The sequence below is a fragment of the Athene noctua genome, chromosome 10 (genome assembly GCF_965140245.1).
Source record: "Athene noctua chromosome 10, bAthNoc1.hap1.1, whole genome shotgun sequence".
NCBI classification, from domain to species: Eukaryota; Metazoa; Chordata; class Aves; order Strigiformes; family Strigidae; genus Athene; species Athene noctua.
The window spans coordinates 9,870,598-9,895,155 of NC_134046.1; the positions used below are offsets into that span (position 1 = coordinate 9,870,598).

Below are 24,558 nucleotides of genomic sequence, written 5' to 3' on the forward strand. Positions count from 1 at the left end.
TTACTTGTATCAGATCGCACTCAGTTCACACTGTGCTATGCCACGTTTAGTTGTCCCATTAAACTAAGTGGGGCAACTGAACAAGTAACATTACTCAGTGCAGTAACTGAATTTAGCCCATATTTAATGTATTGCCCACAGCAAAAAGCTGAGTGATAATAAAGAGGGTTAACTGGAGTGCAGAATAGATTGAAAATACTAAATTCCTGCTGAATTACCTCGTGCACATAACATTTTTTACGCTGTCATCTTTGGTTTATCTTAGAGAGGCGATGACACCAGGTTTTTTTCTTAAGCCAGCTGAGAATGGAAGGTGTTAGCATTACATTTACGTTACACAAACACTTGTCTGGAACACAACTGCTCACAGTAATGCATCGCGTGTAAAGTTTGGCCTGGTCAAATTAAATATCATTAACTCACCCAATTGAGCAGATTACTTTAAAACAATTTGTACAGCTGTAAAATTAAGTTCAGTGTAATGTTTTCTCTGGAAAAAGGAAATGCTGATTATGGTTCGAGTTTTATTATTTGCTGCAAATTAAATGTTGCACATTTTACTGTGTGCATCCTAATTTTTTTTTTTTTTTGGTACAACTAAATCGAACAAGCAATCAAAAGAAAAGAATCTAAATTGCAGCAAGGATAGTGTTTTTTCAGAGTTGTGCTCAGAATACTCTTGAGCAGGAAACTTTTCATGTGAGCTGCTTTCTATATCTTTATGCTAAAAACTGGTGAAGTCATGCAAAGGAGAGCTTTCAGGTTTATTCCTCAATATTGTAATGAACTTGGATTACAGACAGTTTAGTACAGGCCTGCATTTTAGTTTAGGCTCTTTGGGACACTTTTTTCTGCAGATCCGTGGACTGGCATTCTCTTTGTGCCTTCATATGTAATTGTTTATTAAATAACCATAACTTCAAAGTAAGGTTGATATCAAGCAGGGAACTGGCGGTAGTCAGTAGATTTATCATGAATTGTTACTACAGTAATTATTTCCAAGTAGTATCCTGACTGTTTTCTACAAGCTGATAACACAGTGAAAAAGAGAAGTGCTGCATAGTCACGCAGAAGGACATGAGACCAGATGTTGGAATTAGGGAGAAGAGCCAGCTAAATTTTAACCTAAAACCTCTACTTCTGCAAAGGGGACCTTGTGTAGGAAAGGTCGGTGACTTTCTGGCATTCGGCTTTAGGTTGAGACTCAGCATGATGTAGGCTCCTGCTGCCGTCAAGTTCCCCCTCTGACAGCAGTGGCAGCAGAACTGATACATGTGGGATTTCACAAATGCCCATTCATCAGGGGCTTAACTGTAGCTTACTGGACAGTGAATTAGACTGTTAAGGAGCACATGCTCATCTTGCTCTGCTTCGCTGGCTACAGGGACCGTCCCAGTGGAGGGGCTGAAGAAAACCTTGGGGCAGGAATGTTAAAAGGGCTCTAAGTGATGGCATCAGGGATGCTCGGCTAGAACCTTTCATCTTGTATTGCTGGCTCCAAGTCAGATTTGAGCACTTCATTGGGTATTTGTATTCAACAATCTCCACTTGGGCATTTCAGAACACAAGGACTCTGCAGAGCATGGTGAATAAATAACTCTAAAAGGGGATTTATATTTGATATATACAATTTTATATCCTGGGTTTGAGAAGATGGCAATGATTATAGTAAAATGAAAGCATAACTCACTGTACTGTTATTATTACGGGTTTCTTAGCCCACTGCTAAAATATGGTTGGGGATCTTGTCTTTAAAAGTTAATAATTCTTTAAAATATGCCAGCACCCCTATCATATTAAGCAAACAATTCTCTGGCCAATAGCTGTTCACACGATGAATGGTTTCAGGGTCAGCCTGTGGATCTCTTACAAGAGACTGATTCCTAAACGCAAAACGAGGGGAATCCTTTTAGCTCTGCAGTTCTGTTTTGATTAGTGGTCTTGGTCAACATGGTGGAATGCTGACCTATGTGTTCAGAACTGCATTAACAAAATAAGAGTTAATGGGTTGTACAGAGCTATCACTGTTAGCCATTTAGATTCTGAATGTGGAATGATGGAAGAATATGAAATTATGCAAAAACATGCTTTAAAGTAATTTACAGAAGGGAAATTACACTGTCTGAACCTGGCCCCTTAAAAACCTGCAGTAACTGCCACTTTATGTGGTAAATACCAAACAGTGAGTAGTTTGTATTTACTACTTTATAGTATTTCCCATCCCAGCACATGAATTAATATAATTTTCCATTGAAAGGATGTGGTGATGGGAACTGTTAAAATATTTGGATAATGAAAACCAGTAATCAAGTCTGCTATATATAACAGAGCTAAATTGCTTTGTTGTCTAGAAAAGGTAGCAGGTATTGGTATTTTATTTTTAGTAGCATAAAAATGATGCAGAAGAAAAATATATTGGGATGATCTAAGTGGCTTGATTTCTGGTGTCTGTGTAGAATTAGTACTTGTGACTAATCTTGAGTTCTTCCGAAACTTTAGCAAATAGATGATATTAAGATGTTTGGTTTCTATCCAGGAAATTCTTCACAATTGACAATTATTCCCAATGCTTAAAAGCCAATAAATATAGCTGTACAGTTTCACTTTGTTAAAAAAAAGGGGCTCTATAATCATAAGACTTTATTCCTAATGCTGCTGAATTGTGCTCAGCAAAATTCTTCATCGTAAATAGTTACATCTGAAATAACATAGAAGAAAAAAGATCCATGCATATGAATGCTTCAGAAGAGTGCCAAAAACTACCAATATGCATAATTTCTTAAGAACCTTACATGCCATGTGACAGAGACAATGGGGATCTTTCATGGCACAAAAGATGGATAAATTAACTTGTCTGAAGTGTTGAAATGCTTAGCTTTTGGACCTTCTTTGCATTGGAAATATACTGAATATGGAGAAAGCTGTAGTTAAAGTGAAGTGTATGTAGTTAAACTGAACTGAATGGACCTTGATGAGGTTTGTGGTGGAGCCAGATAGCAGGCTTAGCAACTGAATGAGACACAGAGATAAATACTCTGAATTAAGACCATGCAGTAAATAAGAAAGGGATGCTTGATTTTTTTTTTTTAATAGAAATTATGTAATGATTATGAAATAGAGTAGTATTTATAGTCTTTTAATTTATAGCATACTAATTTATTTGTATATACTGTACGTTACATTCTTTTGCACAAAAGTAGGCTGCAGAGAGCCCACTACCTAAAAGCTATTTTGTAAAGGCAGCAAGAAATCTATAGATAAACATGGCATAATCCTGTCTGGGAGGTCAGTGTGTCCTAGAAGTTTTCTTGTAATACTTGGAATGAAAATAAAACAGTCACTTGATCTTGGTTTGATGCTCACTAAAGTCACTGGGAGTTCTGCCTTTGCAATGCCTTAGTTCAGGCTCTGACTGAAACAGAGATGAGTCCAATAGCAAAGCAAGATGTTATGAAGCTGAGCACGTCATCAGCATTCAACTGGCATGGCCAAACTGTAACAGTGGAAAGGAAAATGCTATCATGGTCAACTAAGGTAAAATGTGATGTATATTTGTAATTGAGAAAAAGAGAGATGATGCAACAAGGTGTAATGGGGAAGGCCATGACACAAATCTAAATGGAGGATCCCACCAAACAAATAAATGAAAATGTCTTACACTCTCATTTCAATCACAGGGCTTCCATTAATATCTATTTCCAAGAAGTAAATGGTGAGAAAAATACACAGGAATTAATGAAAAGGAAGAAAAAAAAAAAAAAAAAAAAAGACAATATGCTGTCTCTGGCTGAAAATGGAAGCAGCAGCAGAACTTCACTGTTGAACCCTAAACATCAGGTGAAACTGTTGAAGAACAGCCCATGACAGGAGATGTGGAAGCAACAAGGACAAAGTGGCTACACTTTTAAACTTCTAGGAGCCGTGGAAAAGACTGGAAAAGTTTCAGTATTACCTTGGAAATAAAAGAAAAAGAATGTGCAGAAGGATCTTGCTGGGTGTAGTGTTGGCAAGACTCATGTGCATTCTTGAGTCTGTTTTCAAATCTCTCTTGCCTTGGTAGCTACTTATTAAGTAGCTTGCCAGATGTAATATATTATGAACCTGCATCATCTAACGTTGGATGCATATATATTATAGGGTGTTACAGCACACACGGCCACTAGAGAGGGAGAAAGAGCAAATCAGTGATGGGAGAATCAACAAGGAGAAAAGGAAAAAAACCAAGAAAAAACCTCATGACTTTTTAGGCCTGTGAAGAATTTGCAGTACATAGCTAGGACATGGCTTTCCATATAATTTTATGGTGCTCTGAGCGTATAAGGTATTGGGTATACAACGGCTGCTCTCTCTGCCCGAGCTGTGCGAGGTGTTTGGCATCCCTCCTGTTGAAATCTCTTCCTTCCTCTTAATTCTGGATATATGTCACAGTGAGATACCTTTTGTGAGGACACATTTTTCTCATGTTGTTTTATGCCATACATACGTGCTTTTACTTTAACACAATTATTCTGCTGAGAGATTTCGTATCCTCCAGCAATTCCTGAGCCAACTACCACTGTTTAGATGCTACTTTCAGGCCAAATCTTTCTGAGGTCAAAATTGGCACAGGTCTGGAGGCTGGGAGCCCTCCAACCTTCATGCTGCCAAGACAAGGCTGGACCTCCAGTGCAAGTCAACGGGAGTTTACAGCCATGACTGAGATGAGAGAATTGTACTCTTACACTAGAGTACAACTATACTAGTAAGAGTACTGTACTCTTACTAGTAATTGTACTGCTACTAGAAAACACATCCTTAGTTTTGTCTGAGGTATAAGGAAGATATTTTGGTAAGATAGTACACAGCTGTGCTGTTACATAAATGTCATTTTATTAGTAGCTGCTGTTTAATTATTCAGAAAGGTAAATGATTTACATGTTTTATTTTTCTGGGTGGGTAGAGAGACTAATTAATCGCCTCTTTGTTGATGGCAGTCATAAATGAGGGGCTTTCAGGTATATAAAAATCTGCCACTTGTTTACATAGACAAAATTTCCTGGTTACCACTAGTTCTTATTTTCTTTCCCTTCTGATATAATGCTTATGTAAACCCCAGTACTTGTTTTTTCTCTTTCCCTGTGGTGGCAGAATTTACACACCCAGGTTATTTATGCAAGAAAGATGTTCCTCGAGCTGACTGCCAGTTCCCCCCTTGCAGTCCCGCTGGGGGCACGTGCACGAGCCCCCAGGAGCCCTGCAGACCCCGAGAAGCGATGCAAAGGCAACAGGGCAGGGCTGGGCTGGGCTGAGGTTTGCAGCGGACAGTGAGGCAGAACACTCAATGCACGTAGGTGAGGAAGTTTACATTCAAGTGAGTGCAAACATACTTTGCAATAGTATGGATGAAGTTACACTGGACACTGTCTTAAGTAGTTAACTGAAAAGTTGAGAAACCTGCACGAAAGAGTTTACCGTATGCAGTTAGAATTACTTTGTACTTTATTTTTGATTAAATAGTGTGTAACATTGCTGGATGTTGGTAGTACACAACAGAAACTAGAAAGGTTTCAGTAAAAGAAAATTACTTTTCCATCCATCAAGTTAGACTGATTTATATGGGTTTAACGTCATGAATGGTAAACATTTGTATGCGTTGTGCGGCTTGCTGGTTCTTCCATGCTTCACAAATGTCACAGAGAAAAAAACTTTTGCTTGAGAATGAGTAAGCAGCTTTTCTTTGTATAAATTCATGCAAATCCTTGGGAAGTGCACTATAAAAATGCTAGTTCTGTTAGACTACAGATGTCTGCGCACCATTTAAAATGCTCTTTATGGTCTGATTCACTTCTTTAGCAAGTTCTTAAGAAGTCTGCATATTAAGAAAAAGCAGCAGAACTTTAAAGATTTTTATAGAAACTAGAGCTGCAAAAAGCCCATTTTCTAAACCCCTTTTTCCTCAGGAATTGGAGAAGGAGGTTCAAAATACAGGTTAATTCTTCTCACAGCTCCATCTAATCCCTCTTTTATTTCCCTCATATGGACAGTCTCTCTCTTTTTCAAAAAACCAGAATTATATTGTTTAGTAATAGACTGTTTCCATGTGTGTGCATTTCCCTTCTGCCTTGTGAGCCATCCATGACAAAATAGTTAAGACCAAAGAAAAATTCTTTACTTAGGAGTACAGAATACATTTGTTCTCTAAACCGTTAACTTCCAAATGGAAAATCTTGGGAGAAAGAGTCTTGAAATAAAGGAATTTTTATTCTGCTAGTAATTAGCACATTTACGTATTAATAAGGCAGTGCTAGTACTGTATGCAGCATACTCAAATGTGCCTGCTTTTGGTTGGATTCTTAGGCTCCACTCCTATGTATCATGAATTAAAAAAAAAACACAGGGAATTTATCATTTGCTTCAATGAAAACAGATTTAGACTACTACTGGGGCTTCCAAGACTCCTGTATGTTCTCTGTAAGCAAAGTTTACTTAGGGCCCTTTTTTCTTAAATAGGCATTCATCATGTTAAATGTTTTTATATCAGGATAGAAGTACTTTTTCATATTTTGTCAGCATTTAAAAAGTGATCTTTTGTGTATCTATTCATGGCTTAATAATCCTGGTCCTATAAAACACAAACAGACGTTTACAGGCCCTCCCTTTTTAATGACTCTTCCTGCCATTTCAGTAGCATGACCCAGAGGGAGCAGATCAATTATATTTCTGAGTGAGGTACAAATGACAGCCATAAATAATCATGAATTACTAATGACCAAAATTCAGCAAGCGCTTTCTCCTGTTCTTTCGACTTGCCCACATATAGCACTGTGCCTCCAGTGTGGATGCAATGTGCTCTGCTGTGACATTGCATCGAAATGGCTCTTGCCCTTCTCAAATGTGCTCTTCTCAACAGGCAAAACCTAGGTCTAGGTATTTGCCTAGTGCAGCAAATTACAGCTTTCTTATGATGAGAACTTTTAAAAAAGCTCTGTATTTCTATATTTGTTTAAAATAATACACAGTGATAGTAAATAGCATTAAAAGATTAATCTGGGTGTAATGTTGCATGGATTTAAGCTAAATTGGAGTAACATAACCAACAAATTCTTGTACTAATCTGGCCAAAAGTCCCTGTAGACCAGTCATCTTTCTCCAAGAATGGCATGCAGAAGGTGCTTTGAGAATGGTGTAAGAATAAAACATACCTGGAGGGAGCTTTCCCCCACCCTGCCCTTCCAGCACCTACATCTCAAATAGTTGAGAGTCCAGGAATATTTAACACCATACCTCAATAAAAATCAGAGTAGTAGAAGTTGGTGTCTAGACCAGGCCTTCAAACAGTACTAATATTATTTTAGTAGCATATCACACTATGCAAACAGAGAACAAAAGACAGGGCTTCCTCTGGAAAGCCTACTCCAAGCAAAAAGACAAAACAAGTATTGTACAGTTGAGAAGATGAAACACAAACCAAGTTAGTGATCTACCCAAGGTCACGTGAGAGCACACTGCAACTGAAACCTGAACACTGATCTCTGAGACTGTACTTAAGACCATTCTAATTCACAATATTCCCACTTCTGCACTGTTGCTCATAATTTGTAGTTTTTGAGTCCATCTTCCCACTCCCTCCCTTCTTCCACAAATGTCTCAGTGATGTAAGACAGAGAAAGGGCAATTATGGATAGCTCTGAAGATAATCTGTGTTGAAGAGGGTTATTGAAGTTGGTGCCAAGAAAAGACGGAAAAATCACCCAGTGCTGCTATCTGGGAACCCAGCAGCAGTGACAGATCCAAGTGGGTTCGTTAATAAGAGGCCCTGCTGCTTCAGTAGCTACCTGGTATCTGCAGAGTAGGCTTTGTCATCTTGGGCCATCTGCTTTCAGAAGTGCACTTCAGCTGTAACAACCCCCAGCAGCGCTACAGGCTTGGGGAGGAGTGGCTGGTGAGCTGCCAGTCAGAGAGGGACCTGGGGGTGTTGACTGACAGCCGGCTGAACAGGAGCCAGCAGTGTGCCCAGGGGGCCAAGAAGGCCAATGGCATCCTGGCTTGTGTCAGCAATAGCGTGGCCAGCAGGGACAGGGAAGGGATCTGACCCCTGTACTCGGCACTGGTGAGGCCGCACCTCGATTCCTGTGTTCAGTTTTGGGCCCCTCACTCCAAAAAGGACATTGAATGACTCGAGCGTGTCCAGAGAAGGGCAACGGAGCTGGGGCAGGGTCTGGAGCACAGGTCGTATGAGGAGCGGCTGAGTGAACTGGGGGGGTTTAGTCTGGAGTAGAGGAGGCTGGGGGGAGACCTTATCGACCTCTACAGCTGCCTGAAAGGAGGGTGCAGAGAGCTGGGGATGAGTCTCTTGAACCAAGTAACAAGCGATAGGACAAGAGGGAATGGCCTCAAGTTGCACCAAGGAAGGTTTAGGCTGGATATTAGGGAGCATTTCTTTCCAGAAGGGGTTGTTGGGCGTTGGAATGGGCTGCCCAGGGCAGTGGTGGAGTCCCCATCCCTGGAGGTGTTTAAGATTTGCATTGACATAGCGCTGAGGGATCTGGTGTAGTTGGGAACTGTCAGTGTTAGGTTAATGGTTGGTTAGACTGGATGATCTTCAAGGTCTTTTCCAACGTGGATAATTCTGTGATTCTGTTTTCGGCTGAGGAAGACTAACCTCAGAAGGTGTCATGTGGGTAGGAGTCCCAGCACCACCTCACTCTACCCTTTCAGTCCTGCTGCTTGACCATGGCCTACCATTCTCATAGTGTGCTACTGACAAAAACACTTTCATTTTCCTATTTTGGCTCAGATTGATGACAGTTACAGAGATGCTGTCAGGTCAGATACAAAAGCTTCTGTTGCACTCTGCAAGCCACTCTGCCAAACTTGAAAAGGCTTTCTTATCAGCTGTGATCTTTCAACATATGAATGATCATTTTCTCTAAAATGATGCCATAGGAGCTAATTTACTCTGTAAATGTTCATGATCCATGAAAATACATAAACCAAATATGGCTTTAGTCTGATAGTACAGTTACACTTTCTGTGAGGCAGAACATGTATTTCTCAAGTGTTCTTTCTCAAGCAGTCTGATGGTAGTGGTTGAGAAATGGGTTGCTACTGAATGCTGCTAAAGCCAGAAGTTCCAGCAATTGAAATGAAATAAAGAAGTACTCAGTTCCCGTCCCAGTGGACAACGTGTCCGATCACCTACAACATGTCTATGTCCAGAGCTATCACTGTATTGACACAAGTAAGAAAACACTGCCACGATGGTTACCATTCTTTTAGATGGTGGCCTCTGGCTTTTTCCCTGAAGATCTACTGCATTAATAGGAAGACTTTCTTCAGTAGTCACTGTTTAAGGTAGTAACTATTGTAGTCTTGTTTAAAGTTTATGTATATTTTGTATTATTTATTCTGACACTCTCCTGTCAACCCCCTAACTCATAGCAAGTTCAGGAGGGCTAGCTAGATCTGCTTACATTTACCCACCGAGTCTCTGAAAGGAACAATCCCAATCTACGTAGAAACATAGTGTTGTCCTGTCCTAGTCAAAGTGAAGCCTGACCTTTTGTTTCAATATTAATGAACACAACAAAATGCATTTATTAAATCTGCACTTTTTCATTACTCCGTATGTTTCCTTTTTCCCAGCCCATTTCTGACATGTGACAGTAAAGCACAGAGTGATTGTCCCTAGTGCATTCTCCCTTGTGACTTCTTGCCACCTGCTTCATAGCATTAAACAGATGTGTAAGTGTAAGGCATTACAAAACTCATCTTTTCAATCATTTATCACTTAAAAAAATTCCAAATAAATCTATGTTGTGGTTAAGTATTTTATCTGCTCAATGTAAAGAAGGAACCGTAAATTCTAGGAAGATTATGAAGCAAGATATTTCATGTGCACAGTAGGTGGAATTGTCCCTTTATTACATAGGTGACCGTTAGGCATTTTGTTTCTTTCATATCACATCTTGTTTATGTTCCTTTAATGACCAAAATATTCCTCTAACATGCAATGAAGAGTATCTTCCAGATAAATCCTAACAGAGGCATTGCATTATTCATCGTCAAGTGAAGAGGAAAATTTCAATTGCCAGTTTCTGGTAAATGTCTAATTAAGAAAGGGGACTTCTGAGCCACAGACAGGCGCCACAATCATTAAAGGGTAGTTTTCTGAAGATTATGAGTCTCCAGTCTGTCAAGCAGAGTTTTTCTACAGCTGAACTAATTCAGCAGTAGAAAACCCTGTCTAGAACAAAGCCCTTGGAATTAACATCTTGTTTAAGCAAACACATGCCTACTTTGAAGTAAGTGTGATAGTTTCACAACTGTTATTGAGGTTGAGTTTAATGGTAGTGAAGTGACAGAACATAACTTTAACGCTATTCTTAATTTCAGCTGCAGCACAGACTGTACATGCAAAGTATATGAAGCCATACAGTGTATTTCAAGTAGACCTGTTTACTATAATTGGCACAACCAGTTTGATCTTAATGTGGAAAACGACTGAAATATAGACCAACTAATTCTCTGGCTGCCCAATTAAATTTGAAGGTGTGAAAAGCATATGTAAGAAGCAATTAGTTTTGTTTCCCAAATCTTAAGAGTTTTGATACGAAATTTTTTTTTTTTTTTTGAGCTGAATGTTTATTTTGGCAAACTTCATTTTGGCCCTGATTTAGGATAGCATTATTACTCAGGAGGTTTAAGTCTAGTTAGACTGTTTCCTTGAATTAGGCTTTCTTAATGATTGATTACTTCAGTCTAATTTTTGCAAGTCTAAACATGTAAATGGAATTCTAATGGCAAAGGGAACTGTATCGGTGATCAGCGTAGTGCAACTGGTTTGTGCTGAGTCCTGCTGAAGCAGTAGTCTCCTTGCAAGTGGTGCTGCTGGAAGCTGCCAATGAAATATAGTGTCGGTTAGTTCCTCATCACTACTGTCTTCTCATTAGCACAGCAATTTGTATGCTGACCATGGTGCTTATATAACCTTGGCTGCATCGTTATCTTAGTCTAGCTTAAAAGACAGATCCAGCTTGCCCACTATTGTTTTTACCAACACTGTCATTTTTATTTGTCTCAGAGATGTGCCAGGCCAGGAGCACGTGAATGAGGCTTTCAAGTTACTAAAACACTAAAAGGTCGTTACATCAACTGTTTATTTATACATGAACTTTAGCATTTGTGAAAGGTGCCAGCTCAACAATCACAGAGGCAGAAATCTTCTGACCTCGGATCATTTGAAGCAAGGGCAGTGGCAACATGAGCTTGTTTCCTGCCAGCGTTTCTATCCTTATTCTGGAGGGACAGCCTGGAGGAAGGGGTTAGTCTCCATACTCACTTATCACATGATTTCTCAGCTGGAAGTGCCAGTTTTGATGGGTTGTTTTTATGATATCTCCCCACCATGAGAACTGGATGAACTCCATTATCTTGAATCCCAGGGAACAGCTCTGAGCATTGCCCAGGCAGTTTAGAGGCATCTGTGATTTAAAATTTGATGTTCTTATCCTTGAAAATATTGAGTCCATTTAGGAAATTATTTCACTGGGTGCCTCCCAGACTGTGTGTAAACATGTGCGTACTATGAAATAAGTCCTGAGAAAGTTTCTTAAATTGAGGTCTTAACCTTTTTTATTTTGCAAACTTAAAAGCTCTATCTCAGCTGACTCATTCTTCTAGGGTTTTCCTTCAATGGAGCTTACTTTATAGTCCCCCAGGAGTCTTCCTACAAAGGGAAAAGCCCTTACTTCTGTTATTGTTTGTACAGGAGCTGATAATGTTGAGAAAAGAAAACTGGAAAGAAACCTGGTCTAAAACACTCTCCAATTTTCTGGTTTTCTTTCTTCCTTTTTCTCCCTCCATTTTCACAACCTTTAAAATTTTCTCAAGAAAATTTCCATTTAACTAGAAACCCAAAATCTAATAGCATACAATTACTTCATTTCATATGCTGCACGCAACTGGGAAGTAAACCTCAGGATACATTGAAGATATTACACGCATCATGTTGCTGCCACAAGCATGCTTCTCATCGGTGACACTGTTCTGCATCAAGATTTCAAGCTGCCACAGTCCCCTCTGTATTTGTAATACAAAGCATTGATATGCACAGCTACAATAGACTAATGACGAGGTGTCTTAATTTGGTTTTTATGATGTGATTAAAGGTACAATAAGGTATGTGTTCAACAAGAGGGAAGACCATTGTTCTGCATCATTAAGCTCACAGCGGCCCAAAAAGAAATTGTAGGCAGTGTGCCAAAGCCCTTAATGAAGAGGATCTCTTTGAATTATCTATGGATGAGGAAGGGATAAAGCCTGAGCCCTGGTATATTTGATCCTCTTTGTGCTCTCTGTTATGAGGACTTACGGAGCCAGACGTACTGGACCTTCTGGAATTGTAATTTATTGAAGCATTAATTTCCCAGCCACACTAAAGCTCTTGGCCTAATAAAGAAAGTGCAGTTATGTACTATTATTAATTCTTGCAAGTGTTTTCTGAATTCCTACATCTCCGTGTCATGAACTTTTCAAAAATAAGGCTAAAGGGATTTATTTGTAACAATGCTCAGTATTTCCTAAAACCAAGTTATGCAAATTTTGTCTAACTCAGATGATAAAAAAGCTTCTTTTAGTTTTTACTCTGAAATGGCAATATCAGCACGATACCAGGGTTACATGGATGATACAAAAGGAAACTACTGTATGAGGTATTTGTTACTGCTACCGTATTTTGAAACTTTTGTATTTTATATACTCTTATTTTAAATGATAATGATTCTTCATCTCCCTCACCATTAAATGTTAAGTGATTGCTCTTATGTGTAGGTTACATGAGGATGTTTTTTTATGGTGATGTTTATATACTGGATATACTCTACAAGCAATAGAATTCTCTCCTATCTGTGAAACAGAGAAATCAAAGTAGTTACCCCGTTAAAATAGTTTTGCATAATAATTGATATTCTGGAATAATCAGGGATTATAGTCTTAAATAATTCAGGTTTTACTATGTTAGAAATCCCAGTTTTATAGGATTACACACACCTCTCACTTCTGTGGAAGCTGAGGGTATTCCAACCACGTTTCTCAAAGGACTTCCATGCTGAAGTTAATCACAAGTGCTGTGCACTGTGCCCCACATATTGCTGAAACAAGGTTACAGCACTTTGCAGGTTGATTTCTGAATCCGAAGTACTGCGAGGGATCTGCACCTGCAGCCAGCACCGGATAGTTCAGTCATCTCAGATATCAGTGGCACTGCTCCGGTGACTGATTTTAAGGACATGTATTTAAAGAATGTTGTCCTGTATCTTTAGGAGATGTCAGTAACCTGCTGAGCTTCTCTGTCACCTTCATTTCACCACAAAAATTGTGCAAGCTTCCTAAACAATCAAAATATTCATAATTTGTTGTTGTCTTAGAAGCGCAACAACCAAAACAAACTGAGTCTGATTCACTGACAGTCCTCAAACCCAGACTGCATGAAAACTTGGCGACCTTGAGGGATAAATAACTATTACCACAGCCACAACCTGATCTAAAGGGAGGATTCACACAAACAATACCTGGCACCAGTCTGCTGTTGCAGGCAGTATCTGAAACTAGTTCTCAGCACAGAATAATGTCCAAGAAATCCAATTACCTTTCTCTAAAATTCTTCCCACCATCACATGCCTAGCAGCTTAGCAAGTGGAAGTGAGTTAGTATAAATAGAAATGACAGTAAACATGTCCTCCTATTTGCTCTCACAAGTTTTTTTCTTCCACGAAGTGTCAGTGTCCTTTGAGTGAGTGAGAATTAGATCAAAACTATGTGTTTAAAATTTAATCCCTTCCCTACTAGCATAACATACAAACCCCATCTTTTATTCACTTTGCTGTCAGTGACATCAGTATCTGGGATCAGATGCAGGTGGTAATGCAAGGAGGACCACAGGGTTTCTTTCACTCCTGTGCACCGCTGAGCAATTCCCTCTGCCGGCGAGCGCAGGGAAATGTCACCGACCCCACGCTCCTGTGACTGGGAGTAATTGTCATTGACTAAACTGCCTTAGGGAACAGCAAGGTAGTAAAGTACAGCTTGAAAGATCCGGGTAGTTTCTTCTTATCTGGAGGGTTTGTACAGACAACCCACTTCACATTTTCAGGGGTTAACCATAAGCTATCTACCTATGATTATTTCAAGAGAGATCTATCTCTTCTTAGGAGTACATCCCTAAACACCTGGTCATCACTTTGCATGATTCCATCACACTGTTTTGGTCCAAATCATACTTCAGATGTGACAGAGTAAGAAATTTCAGAGACAGAAGGAAAAGCAGAAGCAGGAAATAACATTTTTGTAATAGTGGTTAATGTGTTATTTTTATAAAACTTATCAGATGCTTAATATGAGTAATTTGATATCTAAAGATCTGTAGAGCAGTTTTAATCTACTGTCCAATGTAACTATTTGTTAGCTGGCATTTCTACACACAGAGGTGCAAAAACTAGAACTAGACATAAACTTACACTGACAGGAACAGGCACTTATCAACAGATAAAAAACCATCCCTGCACATCTTTCCTAACTTGTTTAGGGTGAGTGGCCAAGCCATGATCCTCATCAAGAAATTTCCCCTAATACCTACTGGAGTAATTAACAATTACTATTTTGTGATGTTTTGTAAGAAGTTAGATATATAATAGCATACATTTTTAATCTACTGTCCAATGTAACTATTTGTTAGCTGGCATTTCTACACACAGAGGTGCAAAAACTAGAAAATATGTAATGTTCTGCAAGTGTGAATCAGAAGGTACATCATAAAAACATAACTATCAGACACATGTCAAATATGGCAAAACCCCCTTTCATTTCCACTTGTATAAGCAGTTTTTGATATTCTATCTTCCCTCTCATTAACGGTGGTCACAAGCCTGAAAGAGAACATTTGCTTTTAGAAATGAAAAGTAGTTCTTTACCTGACAAACTTCATACAGTAACTTGTACTGTTCTTCTTGCTTCTGTAGAGTGCACAAACTGCATCCCATGTTTAAGTAAGTGGCAGAGGTAACCTCCCTTATTCACCAGAGCAGCCACAGAGAGCTCTGGTAGCCAGCATGCATGCAGGTATCCTTGCAAGCCCTCGGCGGGTCGGCTGGACCGCAGCAGTTCACGGTGGTATCGCAGAGGGTGCTGCGGGGGAACAGCGCTCTTCCTTCGTGCTCTCCCTTCGTGCTCTCCCTCCCTGGCAGCACACAGCACTCCCTCTGCCGCGCCGCTCTGGCTGCGGCACCGGGCTCCGATGCACACGCTATATACTGCTACTCATGCATATTAATCAGCTCTCATTGACTATTCATAACAGACAGTGATATAGAAGCTATAATTGCCAGCTATGACAGCTGAAATTTCTCTAATTAACAGGCAAGTGCTTCAGTAGGAGGCATAATAAAAGACACTAACAATTTTGTAAACCATTTTGTAGCAATTACAAATAAACACAACTACATTTTACTGTGGTCCCTCAGGTTAATTCTTAATGTATTTAAGCTGGCTAGCACAGTTTAAATGCAAGTCACAAGGAAATGAACATAATGGTACAGAACTCAGCGGTGGCTGTGGCAAAGTTGAATATGCTTAGTAGCATTTATTTTCCTCTCCTACTGTGGTGGCATCTGAGAGCCTCAGTTTTATAGCAGGAGATGACTGAACTAGGCATTTAACAAACACAACAGAGAAAGGCTGTCTCTGTCCCTGAAAGCCTACATGCAGCCTTAGGACCTGGCTACAAAGCAAAAGAGGTATATGTGAATATATGTGGATTTAGGAATAATAATAATAAAAAAAAGTGCCTTGGACTAATATTTCTAGATTAGATTTAGACTGATGTTTATACCAAGTGAAAAATGGCCATCTATGCTACTGGGTCTTGTTGAAGAGTGTAAATTACAGGTTCACATATTATTTGTTATATTAAAAATATAAACTTTATCAGATTACGAAGATACACAATAAAGTAAGTATGGCATTTATGACTATTCAGTGTTTGAGTGCCTAGATCCACACTGACCTGTGCCATAAATGTAAAGAATGAAGCATCAGTGAACGCCTGAAGAACTAGAAAAGTACTCCTAAGTCATAAGCTTTATGGATATTTTCTAGTCTGTTGGAAATCCTGCCTTGTGGTAAGAGTTTGGATTGACCATACTTTTTCCAATTGTTTAAGTGTTCAGAAGGTGCAGATTTTTATAATCCTTATTTCAACTGATTCTGCTATAAAGAAGACAGAATAGCTAGGAATGAGACCAAGGGTGTAATTCCCATATAGGTGTTGCAAGGCAGAGGGCCTGGATCTCAAAGCTGTGGTTATTTAACCAACTTCTATTTGCTTAGTGAGTTTCTGTGGATGACAATGGAAATGTTGTGCACGGATTATATGCAGCTTTTATGTCTGATCCTGTACATAGGTATCTTGCTATAGGTAACCCGTAGGATGCCCAGCTATTGCCACAATTGTACTGTTTCACAATTTGCATTAAAACCATCATTACTGAAATACAGTTCATGCCCTTTACTTGTTTTATTACTAAACTTCAGTGCCAAGAAGGGGGCCCTTAACTCTGAGTCAGTGTTTTGGTAGTAAAATCTAGCTATGTACAGGAAAAGAAAGAAAGGAGACCTCTTCAGATCCCTGCCAAACATCTGAAAGCAGGCAGGGACTCCATCCCTGTGCTGTGACTATGATGTTTCCCTGATGGGATTGCCACTGCAATGGTGGTGGAACTTGCAAGGTTAGAGCAAAACAGAGGTAGCCTGGATCTTAGTGCTGGCCCTCAAAGCTGAAGAATGATTTGGGCTATCCCTGGTTAGATATGACAGCCACTACAGGATTTTCCAAAGCTGGTTGACAGCCAGTGGCTGTGGATCTCAAACAACTGGAAAGTTCTTGCATGAAGGAACTAGTGTTCCTTAAAAGCAGAAAAGATGATGATGATAACTGATTTAAGTAAAAAAAAGCCCCTAGTGATCTTGTAAACAAATTTATGGTTTTGATTAGTTTTTTTTAAGTTATGTAATTTGATTAAGCAACTTAAGGTAGAACTTTCAAAAAACATTGTCTATGATTTTTGTTTTTTTTTTCATGCAATTAAGTTTCTTCTTAAACACTAGTTGCTATTTAAATACTATTGTTCAGTTCAGGTGGCTGAGTTCAGTCAGCTTTTTTTACAAAGAGCACACAGCTGGATTGGATTAGAAATAAAACAGAAACATGCAGGATATTTCATTTCCAGCTTCAACGGAAATGCACCTATTTGTTATTTTCCTATGGCAACATGATAGACTACATGAGGTAATGTTTCATCTGATTGAAAAAGATAATCTAAAAACAAGGCCAGGAGTGTAAGTCCAGCAGAAGACTACTGTTTTGATGTAAGAGTGGAGGGATCCCATAAATGTGATGTTTCAGATTCCTCACCTAACAAAGCCTAAGCATGTTGCTCAGCAGCAAACAGTGTGGCTTAAGAGTGCAGTTGGCTTTGTTGCACTGTTGCTCTGGTAAATAAGCTTAGCCTGACAGTCAGGCCAGTGCTTATCTCAACGGAGATGGTTTCCATTATTGAAATTTAACTCATATTTCTCTGTTCATCTCATAGGCAGAAATGGTAGCACTGCCTCAAGTTAATATAGACTAGTTTTTACAGTACTTTGCCAAACTTTAAACATTTGGGCTGTAAACTTGTGTTCTGGGCGTTGTCCAATGCTGATTTTTGCTTTTAATGGTACACTTGAGCCAAAGTGTTTCAGTCATTTCCAAGAGTAAGATTACAGAAAAAAACCCATGGTTTGCCGATGTTAAGAAATTCTGGATACGTTTTCTTTGAGAAGGTTTTAGTATCAGCGTAATTCGAAACAAGAATTTGAAGTTTTGCACAGGGACGGTTTGTCCCTGTGAAATCTGCTAAATTTGGTCAGCTTTTAAGCTGTTGCAGTTTGCATGTTCTCAGTACAAAGTTGCTATGAGTTTTCAGTTTAATTCTTACGAGACTTCTTCCACTATAAATGAGTTTGGTGGGTGATGCCAAAAGGTCTGATGAGGCCAGGGATGTTTCTTAATTGCTCTTTGTGAGGTTCAAGGACTGATATCAAGAACAAAGAGATCTCAGTGCCCCTCACTGCTGGACCCAGACAGCCAGAAAGAGCCACCTGAGCTGTCTGGGATGGGGTGGATGTTAATTGTGTCATTACACTTGCTTTATAACATCTGTACAGAGGCAAGCCCAGTGTGTTTCAGGAACCCTTGTCAATGTGTGCCCTATGTGGTAGAGGTAAACTGGCTTTCTTTGGTTTGTCCAGATAAGACAGCTCGTTACGGGATCTGTCATCTGCATTAACAATGTGTCATGTGTGGTCTTGCCAGCGTGCCACAGATAATGAGCTTAACAAAATGTACGTGTAGTGGATGGCTTCTATCATGTGTAATGTGAATATTATAGTGGTCCCAGCTGAATCTGAGCAATCCAGACTGAATGGGAAGTTAGTGAGCCAGCCGACTAGGAACAATAGTAAATAGCCTTTGAACACACAAGGTGCCAGCAAGAGCTTTCATTAGCATTTATCTAGATTACTTGCTCCCTGACTGATCGCATGTGACCAAGTCTGCAAAACCCCTTTTACCAGGATACCTGGCTCCGACTATCAGACATTTGCTTTGGTGTCCAAAAGCTAATTCCCAGGGAACAGAAGGTGGAAAGCAGCCAGACTGCACGGGCCACCACGATGGGCAGGGTGCTGCGCCCATCTCTGGGAAGCTGGATGTCCTGGACAGACGGTGGGTGACAGCAAGAAGGGAATCCCGCCACATGCCACAGGCTGGTTTTGCTTTTTGTATTTGTCTTAGTTGCAAACCTACAACCTCTCAGCTTGTAACTACCAGCCTAGTATAAATTTTCCTATTTAAATGTTCGATTTATTTTATGATGAAGCCCGTCAGGTGTTGGCAGGTAAGGGGAATCCACAGGAGACCAACGCACTTGAGGTGTCTTGCCTGTCTGCATGGGATGGTGAATCAGAATAAAGAGGGAAATAAAGCACTCACGAGGGACCTGCACCCTGGAGGGGAACATTATTAGGGAACTCAAAGGCTAAAAAGCGCTCTCTGCCAGCTTTTCAAGGGTAAGGACTTAGGCTGCCAAGTGTTGGCTCTTAGACAGCAGTTCCCACCAGCAAGAATAAACTCATGTCCTTTGTGCGAGGAGCAGATGGCACATAGATACTTCACAGATCTGGGCAAACACCAAACCGTTGCACTCGGTTCTGGGAGCTCCCAATGTTTGAGTGGCTGACTGAAATATTAGTAATGGTTTGGCATTGTTTATTTTGTTTCTTTAAATGCAAGTTGGCTTTCCTAGTATGTAGTAACTATTTAACAGTATATTTTTGTACATATACTTAGCAAGTTCTGTTTAAATAAATGATTCCTATTTAAGTGGTGTGATCAGGGAAATGTTTGCTTAATGTATCAATACCTTAATTACTTTTCTTGTTTTTACAAATATTTAAGACTTGAGAGAAACAAAGGCTAGGAAACAGAACAGCTGTGACTTTATAAATAATTCTCACATTGGTGTGTTATATAAACAGAAGTCAGGAAACTGTACAGAGTATGATTACATAGAGTGGTGTGAAAGAAAACTGCTACACAACTGTACTTTAAAGTAAGTATCTGGAATTTTTCAAAGTGTGTTAGGGTGCTTTTTAATTAAAGCCATTGGGTTACCTCTATTAAAGCCTGAGTGCCTTGTTGTTGAGAATGTGTTCAGATTGAATTCTGTTTCCCTGTGTTTATTTGCAAATTTTCAATACAACAATCAATTGATAGCTGTGAAGTGTTGGATTCTTAATAGTACATTTAATTACTGTAGATCTACTTTAAAAATACTCTTCTAAAATGTCTTTTTTTGAATATGTGAAAGTAAACCAGGATTTTCTATGGCATTGTGCAGGCACAGAAATTAAATACATACTCTAAATATAACAGCAAAAAGATTTCAATTCTGTATTTTTTTTGTGTGTGTATGTAGGCATAGCAATCTGCCTATGCATTGGAAGCGTCAAGACTGGAGCCAAAATATTTAAACTAAAACATACCACAAGAGAGGATGTGAAAGCAAATGTAAAACTTTGGCTTTATTCCCATCAGTTAATGTTGAAGTCTTGAGATCCTTATTTGCTCCACTTAGCATCTCTGAAAGAGTTCCAATTCTCAGAAGTAACTTAAATGAAATGATACTTATTGTTCAACCTCTGAAGGAACTGTTCTGTCCTCTAAGCTCATTAAGGAGTCTGATATCTCTTTCATTGATGCCACTTGAGAAAGACAGTAATATCATAGGAACATTAGAGCAACATCGCTGTAAGCACTGCAAGGCCAGGAGATACGAGAACGCTATTGTGTTAATTCAGTCTTTCATGAAGCAGAAATGATGAGGTCAGAATAGGCTAAATAACTGTTTAATATGCTACTGAGACCTTCTGAGGGGGAGAATTAGGATGCCAAGAGCTGACCTATGGACTACGAAACTCCTCCTACTGTGGGCTGCCTCTTTGGGTGTCTATTACAGCAGTGCCAAGAGGTCTTGGGCAAAGATTTAAGACAAGAGGTGATCCCTGAACCAGAGGATGTACACGTGGGATTTACAGTGATGATACCGTGATGGAAGCGGGCAAAACAGGGTTTTAGCTACCGAGGACAGAGAATGAACTAATCAGAAAGGGAGTGCTCTTTCACCTAATCATAAACCCGCTCCGAAATCACCATCTGCCAGCTGCGATGCTTCAAGCCTAGCAATGCCCAAGTGAAGGACCTGGAGGCAGATCACACTTTCAATACTTGTTGTTCAGCTCAAAGCCCCGGCGCACTATCCTTGTCTAGTTTCCCGTTCATGACACAATATAGCCAGCCAGTACAAACCACAAAACCAAAAGTACGGAAGACTAGCAAGGAAATGAGAAAATCTGATTATAGGCTGGATTTGTGCTCTAAAAGCTTCTTCCATGTTAGCTGAAACCTCAGCTTCCTCACAGAAAAGCATCTTTGATTTCCTGGTTGTGATACCCAAACAGCCAAGCTCATCTCTGTAATTTTTTATGGGTTATTTAACTAGATCATTTCTGTTTAAGAGGAAAGTCAAATTCAAGCTTGCACAAATTGTCAGTTTTTACATAGTAAAAATGCTGTGGTTATTGTTAGCAGTTACAAGAATACAGAATAGAAAATTAAGAATATTTAAAGGAAGAAAGTGGATAATGAAAGCCTAGGAGTGTGGAGTCAAATGTTAGTTATACACTTGTGTTTATAAGGCTCATGTCCTCTCAAATCTAAAATTACTTACAGAGCATCTATCCCCATTTTGATTTTGACGTGAAATATCTCTTTTTAAGGGATAGCATTAGTAAGCACAGACTGCTATGAGTTATTATTAATTTTAAAATAAAAGTGTTTTCTGTAAAAGTGATAATACACTTTTAATAATCTCAGAGCAAGCAAAATGATTCAGTGTACTTGAATGCTGCATAAAAACTATTGACATAATACTTAATCTTTAAAACTGATAGACGTGTGCCCAAAAGCTAATAAAGTTCATTCTAATACAAACGATCAAGTAAAATAGTATATCATAGTCTGTGATAGCTTTGGATCCTGATCATATAACTGTAGCCCAGGGACAAAGAAAATTGAAGTGATTTAGAAAGGTACCCAGTAGGATATATCTGATATTAGGCAGTTTGCTGAAGCAAAACAGTAATGTCAGAAAGATACAAAGGTGTAAAATCCATTTGACTGTGTCCAAATGCTTCTACTCTTTGACCTTAACGTTGCCAGATGAACTCCCCTTAGGGTCAGCTGAATAATGCTTAATAATATATGGCCGAAACTGCCAAGACCTGCCAAGGATCACAGTCTTCACTTTCTTTTGTATTTTAGTTACTGTATTCATATCATGAATTTTAAGCCATTTCTATTTGAAAAGATATTAACTTTCATTTCTCAGTTTTTACTGCTCCACACTTAATTTGAAACAGAGCAAAACAGGAATGCCATCTATGGTTCACTAGGTTTTATATTAACCATCTGATGAAAAGGATATGTGGGAATATTAAGTATTAATGGTAAATGGCAGTCAAAATGAAAAGAGTTGCTTATATGTTTGCCCTTATGTTCATTTCTAGGTTCAGGTGGACAATGAGGAATCTGATTGCTAATTCTCAGCTAGAGGTCCTATGCAGAAAAGACCCAGAAGATGAGCAGACCTGAATGAAATAGGATTTAAGTCTTTTAGGAACAAAGGAAATGTAAGTGTTCGTTTCTGTCTTTGAAGTTGGCAAAGATGCATTTCCACTGAGGGAGACAGGCATTAGCTTCAGATCTGGTCTGTGCAATTAATTCCACTGTGGGCACACGGAGGGGCCAGCAGTGACCACAGGACTCTGCTGGGTATGTGAAGCAGCAGATGTCTCTGCTTCACCAAAAGTACAGTCAGACCAGATCAGACGTATGGGGTAAGAGAAAAGAGTAACAGGCAAATGGGGACTCTGACTAGTTTGCAGTCCCAGAGACGGGCTGTGCTTTCCCAGAGTCAGCCAAGGCATAATCTTGAAACTAGAGAAGAACAGAGAAGATGGTTAAGGTCCTGCTGAGTGCCCTAGTGCACGGCTTTCTATTGTTTAGTGTATGAAAAACACCACCAATATAGCATCCTGTTTGATTTCCATTTATCCTCTTTACAATATAATCTCAGCAGCCTATGACATTGCAGCGATGCTGGTTCATTTCTTGTTTCATTATGAAATCAATACTACTGCAATAACTTTGATTTGATAAAAGACACTCTAAGGTGTTAATCCCTTCTCTGATAGAAGGACACTTTTCATGCCTAACTTGGTTCATCTGGAACAAGGAATTCCAGTTTAATGAGTAAAGTCTGCTCTTGGAGGGCACACAACTCCCAACTTTGTTCCTTCTACAGGTAACATTACCTAGCTTTATCTTCAATGGCAGTAGAAGTGATTTCCACCTGTTATTAGCACCGTATTTCTGTGAAGCCCTGTGAATCAATGGGAGGTTACATGTTTACCTTAATGAAAAAAATAAATTACCTACATAGGTTATTGTATTGGCTAGCTGCATCGAGTTTTTATGTAGTTATACTTCCTCTGTAATTTCTTCTATCAAAAAAATATTCTGATAACCAGTATCGATTAAGTAGTATTGAAATGAATACACAAATATAAACATTTGATAGAAGAAATGTGAAAGTACACAGGCAACCAGACACCGTGATGAATACCAATAATAACCCAGAAATGATCATTCCTATTGGAAGACACATTTACCCACTAATCTTGTCATTTCCAATGAAGCCCCAGAGCTGCAGCCTTTCCACAATGCATAAACTGCCTCTGATTTTCCTGCAGACTCTTCTGTTTGCAGACTGGTAAGCCTACTGAGAACATAAGATGCATATTTGTTTCTCTGCATTTCTCTGCAGAAGTAGACCAATATCCTTGATGAGAATTTTACAGGCAGAATGTAAGTTAGAAGACAAATATTAATTAATGAGATTACATAGTGATACACAAAATAAGTGGTTGTGGTTCTTCCAGTCTTAGTAGCATGATAGCTAGAAGCTGATGGCTAACTGCAGTGTGCCACTGGGATGCAAAACTTGGACGATTTTATGATTTATGGTATCACTGTAGATTTGCAGGTTACATTTTTTTTTATGTTTTGAGTTGAGGCTTGTCTATTTTAGAGTATCAGGTATAGTTGAGAAATAATGTTTCTATGAAACTTATTATCCATTGTACATCTTTGTTTTCCTTTGTTGTTCCCCCTAATGAGAGGGCTGCTGCGTAGTACGGTGCTTTCTGTTCACGTTACTTTTGTCTGTTCTGACTATGATGATGATGATAGAAAAATCATACTTTTTGGGGGATAGTACAATGCATGAATGTGCTGGATTGCGTATACATGTCTAGGGGCACAATCAGTTCATGGCTGAGGGGAAAAGACTAGATTTCTGAGAAATGCACCTATGAAAGCATTAAATAACAAATAAAGCACAGATGATGGGGGCACCTACTTAAAATAGTAGATTGGTTTCCAGTATGATGATCAACACAATTTTCTGTGCTACTTAAAATCTTTTTCTGTTTATTGTCTGTAGTTAGAAGGTTATAAACTACCAAGCATATATTCCTAAGTCTTTGAAATTCAAGTTTCTGTACGCTTTCTTTGAGTTTCATGTTCTTAGCAGAGGAGAGAAATCACAATAATTACAGCTTAAAATATTCTCATTTCATGGTGTGGCTAACAAGTGAAACTACAAGTAATGATGTAATCTAACATGTCAAGAAGGAAAATGAAAAGAGGAGACAGAAGGCAGGATGGAGCCAAGGGATGCGATGTGCCATGTCATCTTCTAATTAACTAACTGATCCTTTAAACTGTCAAAATCAGCAAGGAACTCCATGGCCCAGTGTCTTATTAATATTCATACTAGGCCACCAGAAGCTATGATTCCAGTC

The 24,558-nt window shown here is 39.2% G+C and overlaps 1 protein-coding gene across 4 annotated transcripts in view; it reads right to left on the reverse strand.

Annotated features, from left to right (window-relative positions):
* Positions 1-24,558, reverse strand: part of PDZRN3 (PDZ domain containing ring finger 3) — a 146,025-nt gene that overhangs the window by 18,817 nt on the left and 102,650 nt on the right. For 2 of the 4 annotated variants that reach the window (XM_074914123.1, XM_074914125.1), the window contains exon 1: positions 14,949-15,243. The exons of the other annotated variants lie outside the window; for them this stretch is intronic. In XM_074914123.1, the coding sequence (XP_074770224.1) occupies positions 14,949-15,017 (69 nt within the window). In that variant the 5' untranslated portion in view covers positions 15,018-15,243. Of the gene's footprint in view, positions 1-14,948; positions 15,244-24,558 lie in introns of those variants that run through there. 4 annotated transcript variants of the gene reach the window in all.